The following is a 7,343-nucleotide window of genomic DNA, read 5'->3' as shown; positions in this document are numbered from 1 at the left end:
ATTTAATAGGTTGGCTTTTTCCTGGGCATCAGTTGTCAGTTGTCCCATTGGTTGGTGTGCACATAGGTTTTTTTCCTTGCAGGACCGGACCAGTGCAGAATAATCCTCCTTGGAGGTGAATCCCGTCCTCCATTCTTTGTAGGCCTTTCTTTTTTGCCTCCAGGAGGTCTGCTAGGTCCCTGGAGAGCCAGGAGGGCTGCTGTGCCTTCTTGCTGCCTTTCCGCTGAGATGGAATATGCTTAGCTTGTGCATTGAGGATTGCTTCCTTGAGGAGCAACCACTCTTCTTGAACTCCCCTTCCCTCTCCCTGGGGTCGTGGTCCCTGAGGGCCTGACTGACTAGCCTCCTGAGCTTGTCAAAGTCGGCTTTCCTGAAGTCAAGGACTTCTGTGTTGCTGACTGACTTGCCAGCTTTACGGCGGATGGTGAAGGTGATCAGCTTGTGGTTGCTGTCACCCAGCTTCCCATCGAGCACTAGGTCGTCCCCCGTAGCCAGTACCAGGTCGAGCAGCGTTTTGCCTCTCGTTGGCCCGTAGACTTCTTTTCGCTACTGCGGTGAGAGTAACTGCTCTGTAGTTCCCCGCGTCCCCCTCCTTGCCTCTTTTAAAGAAGGGTGCCATGCTGGCCTGTCTCCCGCAGCTTGGTGAAGATCACTGCCGAGGGCTCTGGCATCTCTGCCTCTTCCTTCAGGACCCTGTGCTGAGGCTCCTCCGGCCCTGCTGACTGAACTTGCTCTGACTTAAGATGGTCCGAGAGCTTTTGATATCTCCTCCCTCAGCTTTTTCCTTCTGTACCCAGATGATCCCCACTCGGTGTCTGGCTACAGCTTCATTTTTCTGTGAAGACTGAGGCAACGTTAGGTGTGGAGCAGCTCCACCTTCCTCACCTCTTCGGTTCTGAGTTCCCTGGCTCCTTAACAGCTTCCTGGGTCCTTCTTTTCTTGCCAACACCTCGTGCGCGACTCCCCTGGCAGGTGCAGCTCTGTCCCTATTTTTGCCTTCCGGGTCTAGCCCTGCAGGTCTGGCCGTTTCCTGTCTGTGTCCTGGGTGACCTGCGCGTCCTTCCGTTGCCACATGCTTTCCTCTTGCACCTGAGGGGTTTTCACAGCCTCCTGCAGCCTTGCTGGGCTTTTGCCTTTCTTGTGCTTCCATCCTCCCAGGACAGGTGCATGGTGGAAGTGCAATTGTCTCCTTCAGTCCATCCTGCCCTGCCCGTATCAGTGCCTTGAGGCAGATGACATGACCTGGGGCCTTCCCTGGCTCAGGAGCTGGGACTGTAGCATCATGATTGCTTGCTCCACGCTATCACCTTCACGCCCTGCACAAGTTCCTCCCAGGGGTTGGGGTGGAGGCGAGATGGAGCATGCCTTAGTTGTGCCCTGTGTCTTCTGGCACTGTACTCGCACAAGATAGGACCCAGCTTGGCCCCTCACGTTGGGCTGCGCAGTCTCGGGACGTTGCTTGAGGACAGCAGTCTCTCATGGGGCCTGGGGCACGGCTGCACTCTCCGCCCCCCGCAGCGTCGCCCCTTCCCCCTCCTGCCCTGGGCCTGGCACTGGTCCAGCACTGCCTCTCCCTGCAGGGCCATGATGTACTCGGGGGAGCTGAAGTTTGAGCGCAGGACGGCGTCGGCGCAGGTGGAAGGCGGGGTGCACGGCCTGCACTCGTGAGTGCCCGGGCGTGAGGGGGAGGCTGGGGGGGTCGGGGCGGAGGCTGCCCTGTGCTAACCGTCCTGTCCCGCAGGTACGAGAAGCGGCTGTTCTGAGCGCCCTGCCCGCAGAAGTGCCCGTGCCCGCGACGCCTGGACCGGCTGGGGGGGGACGCGCACGTGCAGTGCCGCCAATAAACGGGGAAGGACGTGGCCCCCCTGCACTGTCCCGGCTCTTCACACGCTGCGGGGGGGGCTGGGGACTCCAGGGACATGCGTGCATCCGCACGGGTTGACAGCAGCCCCGCTCCCATCCCTGAACGGTGGGGTGGCACACATGGCGGTCCTCTCCGCCAGTTGGTGGCGGAGGGAGGCGGGCGGACGCTAGTTCCCTTTGTACTGCTTATGACAAGTGAACTGAACCCTGGTCTCTGCCCCCCCCACCTGACTTGAGTGCACGAGCAGCTGCTCCCCCCATCTGTATCCCCAGCGCATACGCGCAAAGTGGCACGGGGCACGTACACATGCTTGCACATTTGCACACGTGTGGGAAACACCTCCCCCCCAGCGAGGCGCTGTCCTGTGCTTGATCATCCCTTCCCCCCATTCCGCAACTGCCATGGGGTCTCCCACCAGCGACCGGCAGTGATGCGGGTGACCCTCCCCTGCAAGGGACTGGGGGGGTGGGGGGGCCCTGTGTGCGCATGCATGGTGGCACACAGTTGTACATGTGCTCCTGCGGCCCCCAATGTGCGTGTTGCCTCCTCCCACCAGCAGTGTGCGGTCACGTGCTCAGCCCCGTCTCCAATCTCATTCGCCCCATGTGGTCACGTGCCCTGGTCTGGTGACGGTGGAGGGAACATACATACATGTTTGGACACGTGCACTTGTATCTGCACACGTGAGACAGACCTGCCCCCTCCCACCAGCACCGGGTCCAGTGGAGGAGCACTGTGTGCACATGCCCCCCCAAGCACAGGGCGCCACGGCCCAATTTACACACTTGTGCGTGGTGGAGGGCCCTCTCCCTGTAGCAAGTCCCGGGAGTTCTGCCAGAGATGCACGTGTGCATGCGGCCATGTCTGTGGCAGCACAAGCAAGGTTGTCTCCCTGCTTGTGGCTCCCACTGAAAGGCTGCATGTGTGTGCATGCACCCACAAGTACACATGCGCGTGCCCGTGCTGCATCCTGTGCCTGGCTCATGCCCTCTGCTCCTGGCCCTAACCCAGCTCAGCTGCTCCTGCCTCACCCATGGCCCTGCTCACACCACCAGCGTCAACTGTGCACAGCTGCATCTTGTGCATGCGCATCAGAACCACCATGTGCACAACAGGGACACACAACCCTCGTGCCTGGGGCAGTCACATGCCACAGGGGCTGCTACAGGCCCCATCCTCTTGGCACCGCTGCACCCAGACGTCCTTCTGTGGCACCCATGGCCCCCTCTTCCTGTCCCCAACACACACTCGGGGGCCAAGGCCTGAGCCCAGGCTGGCCCCACACAGCCCTTCCTGCCCATTGCTGTGCGGGTGAGCTAGCCCCCAGCCCTAGCAGGGCTGCCTGTGCTTGCTTCTGGGGCAGGAGTGCAGGGAGGGGAGAGCTGCCCGCAGCCTTGTGCTGGAGCCCAGTGCCCAGGCCAGCAGCGAGTGCAGGCAGAGGCTGCGTAAGGCTGCAGCCTCTGCCGCAGTCTCCAGCTTCAGGCCTTGCTTCCTCTTGGCTGCCAACAGCACTGGGGGGCTCTCACCTAGCAGCCCTTCCCAAGACCCAGCCACTGCCCAAAAGAGGCTGCACCCAGCTGTCTGCAGCATGCGCTTTATTGTGGGGCACCCTCCCCTGCTCCAGCAGCAGCGCGGTCGGGCAGTTTCGCAGTGCTGGGTGGGGCATAGGGGAGGGTCCTGCCTACAGAGGGCGGAGGGATGAGGCCGGCAGCCACAAGTCGATTCTCACTCACCAGGAAGTTGAAGGTGGCGCAGGCGTTGGCCTAGGAGAGGGCAGAGAGGGGTCAGGGGGTCGGGTGGGGCCCTGTTCCCAGCCTGCAGCTCCCTGGTCCCGAGGCCTCCCCCGCCAGGGAGCATTAGGCCTTCCCGCTGCTGCAGCGCAGTGGCCGCCACAGTGCTGAGGGGACGCAGCTGCCTGCACAGGGGTGGGGGTGTGTCCCACCAGCCAGGGCTGCACAGCACTCCTGTACCCCCGTACCGTGTCCTGCACCTCCACTGCGATGCCCTGCTGCCGCACCTCACTCAGGACAGCAGGGTCTACCTGCTCCATCCGGTCACCCGTACCCAGCACCAGGATTTCTGCATGAAAGAAGCCAGTTAGCAGTGAGCGCCAGTGACAGGCCAAGACGCAGGGTGGGATGGGGTTAACACGTTTCTCAGGGGGCAGAGGTCGCCAATGGGATCCTGCAGGGCTCTGTGTTGAGGCTGCCCAAATTACCAAGGGCTGAGGCCAAGGGAGAGAAGCTGCAGAAAGCACCAAGGCCAGCAACTGGGCAAAATGAAAACAGCAGAGGAATTTCAGTGCTGGCCAGCTCAAGGTGCTGCGCAGGGGAAACAACTCAGGGGCACAGAGGCAGTGCCGAACCCGCTCTTATGACTTGGTCACCAACATCAGGGCAGAGCTCTGAGACCGTCAGCTCCACACACAGCAGCTGCCAAAAAAAGCCACTAATGCATCCTGCGCCATTGGGAAGGGAACTGAAAACAAAAGGGAGGCCAAATCGTGCTGCTGTGCAGAGCTTGGGGCACCGGCATCTTGACACTTGTGCGCACATCTGGTCTCTGCCTCTCCAGGAAAGGTGGTAGAGGCTTGGACCCTACAGTTTGGAGATGGGAGGATATGATGAAGGCCTATACAAATCATGTAGGGTGTGGACCAAGTGAACAGGGAGCTGCTGTTCACCGCATCCCAGAAGACTGGAACTAGGGGCACCTGCTGCCATGGGCAGGGGACAGCTTTAGCCTTAATGAGGGGAAGGACTTGTGGGAGGGCAGCATGCAGGCAATCCACAAACTTTCTGGGGTGCTGGAGACAAATTTCTGGTGCAAGTGTTGATGCAACCAACTAGGGGCATACTCTCTTTGACCTGCTGCTCACAAACAAAAGAAGGCTTGGTGGAGGATGTAGTAGTGGATGGGAACTTGGGCAGCAGCGACCACGAGATGACTGAGTTCAGGATCCTGAGGAAAGGAAGAATGGAGTGCAGCAGAGTAAGGACCCTGGACTTCAGAAAAGCAGAATTCAGCTCGCTCAGGGAACTCATGGGCAGGATCCCTGGGAAGCCAAACTGAGGGGGAGAGGAGTCCAGGAGAGTTGGCTGGACTTCAAACAAGCCTTAATGAAAGGGCAGGAAGAAACCATCCCAACGCACAGGAAGACTAGCAAGTATGGCAGAAGACCAGCTTGGCTTAGCAGGGAAGTCTTCAATAACCTAAATCTCAAAAAAGGATGCTTATAAGTGGAAACTTATAAGCAACTAGGGAGGAGTATAAGAACATTGTTCGGGCATGCAGAGATGAAGCCAGGAAGGCCACGGTGCAACTGGAGTTGCAGCTAGCAAGGGATGTGAAGGGTAAAAGAAAGATTTCTACAAGTAGTTTGGTAGCAAGAGGAGGATCAGGAAAAGTGTGGGTCCCTTCCTGAATGGGGGAGGCAACTTGGTGACAGAGGATGCAGAAAAGGCTGAAATGCTCAATACCATTTTTGCCCGTCTTCACTGGCAAGGTCAGGCCCCAGACTACTGCACTGAGCAGCAAAGTCCGGGAAGGAGGTGAGCAGCCCTCAGTGCTAAAAGATCAGGTTAAGGACTACCTAGAAAAGTTGAATATGTCCATGGGGCTGGATGGGATGCACCTGAGAGTCGGCTGATGTAATTGCACAGCCACTGGCCATCATCTTTGAAAACTCATGGCAACTGGGGGAGGTCCCAGTTGAATGGAAGAGGACAAACATAGTGCCCATTTTTAAGGGAAAAGAGGATCCAGAGAACTACACCAAGAGCAAGTCATGCCTGACCCACCTGACTGCCTTCTATAATGTGGTGACTGGCTCTATGGATGCAGGGACACTGGTGGATGTGGTGTACCTTGATTTTAGCAAGGCTTTTGATACGGTCTCTCGCAGCATTTTTGCAAGCAAGCTGAGGAAGTACAGGCTGGATGAATGGACTGTACAGTGGACAGGAAGTTGGCTGCAGTGTTGAACTCAACAGGGAGTAAATCAATGGTTTAATGTCTAGTTGGCAGCTGGTATTAAATGGAGTGCCCCAGAGGTTGGTCCTGGGGCCGGTTTCATTTAATGTCTTCATTAATGACCTAGAAAATAACAGAGTGAACCCTCAGCAAGTTTGCAGAGGGCACTAAGCTGGGGGTGTAGTAGATATGCTGAAAGGTAGGGCTAGGATTCAGAGCTGGATAAATTGGGAGGATCGGGGCAAAAAGAGATCTCCTGATGTTCAGTAAGGACATGTATAATGTCCTGCACTCAGGACAGAACAATCCCATGCAGCGGTACAGGCTGGGGGTTGACAGGCTGGGCAGCAGCTCTGCAGAAAAGCCAAGAAAGCTTCATAAACATGAGGGCTGGAAGGGACCTTGGAAGATCACCGAGTCCAGCTCCCTGCCCCCAGGGCAAAATGGTTAGCGACACCCTGGGCTGCATTGGTAGGACCACTGCCAGCACATCAAGAGAAGTGATTCTTCCCCTCTATTTGGCACTGGTGAGGCCACGTCTGGAGTCCTGGGCCCAGTTCTGGGCCCCCACTACAGAAAGGATGTGGACACATTGGAGAGAGTCCAGCGGAGAGCAGCGAAGGTGGTTCAGGGGCTGGGGGACAGGACTGGTGAGGAGAGGTGGAGGGAACTGGGCTGATTTAGTCTGCGCAAGAGACAACCGAGGGGGACTGAACAGCAGCCTTCACCTGCCTGCAGGGGGGCTGCAAAGAGGATGGAGCTGGACTGGTCTCAGTGGGGGCAGATGACAGGACAAGGAACAATGGGCTCAGGCTGCAGCAAGGGAGGTTGAGGTTGCATATGTGGAAAAACTCTCTCAGGAGGACTGTAGTAAAGCACTGGAACACGCTCCCCAGCGTGGTGGTGCAGTCTCCATCCTTAGAGGTGTTGAAGACCTGGGTAGACAAAGCCTTGGCTGGGATGATGTAGTTGGGCCTGGTCCTGCTTGGAGCAGGGGTTGGACTAGATGTGACCTCCTGAGGTCCTGGCCCACCCTGGCTGCTCGGATCCTTTGAAGTCCTGCCCGTGGGAGGCATGAAGGCGGGCAGCACAGGCAGGTTCAACGAGGGACCAGACAAGTGGCGGCTGACGGCTGCAGGAGGAGCTGCGAGACAGAACAGCTGGGGTGTCCCTGCCGATGCCTCTCAACTGGGCTCGCGGGGCAGACCCAGACTGTGGGGCGCTCAGGGGCTGGACGCAGCCCAGGGCACAGGGGTGCCGTCCCAGCCAGCACAGCGGCGAGGGGTCTGGGGACACAGCGCTGGGCCGGGGCTGGCGGTGGCCAGCGGGGCTGAGCTCTGCAGCAGGCTGCACCTAGGAGGCTGGGCAGAGGTTCTGGGCCGGATCCGGCACGTGGGCAGCATTTGCGACACCCCTGCCCCAGAGCACCAGGGGACCACAGCGAGGGAGGGAGCGCGGCCTGCAGCCGGCCCTGCCCACCCTCTCCCCGCGGCAGCTCCAGGCCGGC

The 7,343-nt window shown here is 58.8% G+C and overlaps 1 protein-coding gene across 1 annotated transcript in view; it reads left to right on the top strand.

The window, feature by feature from the left end:
- The window catches only part of IMPDH2 (inosine monophosphate dehydrogenase 2), an 18,196-nt gene extending 16,338 nt beyond the window's left edge, over positions 1-1,858 (top strand). The window contains exons 12-13 of the mRNA XM_019536999.1: positions 1,581-1,664; positions 1,742-1,858. Of these exons, the coding sequence (XP_019392544.1) occupies positions 1,581-1,664; positions 1,742-1,763 (106 nt within the window). The 3' untranslated portion in view covers positions 1,764-1,858. The remainder of the gene's footprint in view (positions 1-1,580; positions 1,665-1,741) is intronic.
- The last annotated feature ends 5,485 nt before the right edge of the window (positions 1,859-7,343 follow it).

This window comes from Crocodylus porosus, unplaced genomic scaffold, assembly GCF_001723895.1.
Source record: "Crocodylus porosus isolate Cpor-Errol unplaced genomic scaffold, CroPor_comp1, whole genome shotgun sequence".
Taxonomy (NCBI): Eukaryota; Metazoa; Chordata; order Crocodylia; family Crocodylidae; genus Crocodylus; species Crocodylus porosus.
Note: the sequence above shows the minus strand (reverse complement) of the source record. Positions and strands in the feature narration are given on the sequence as shown.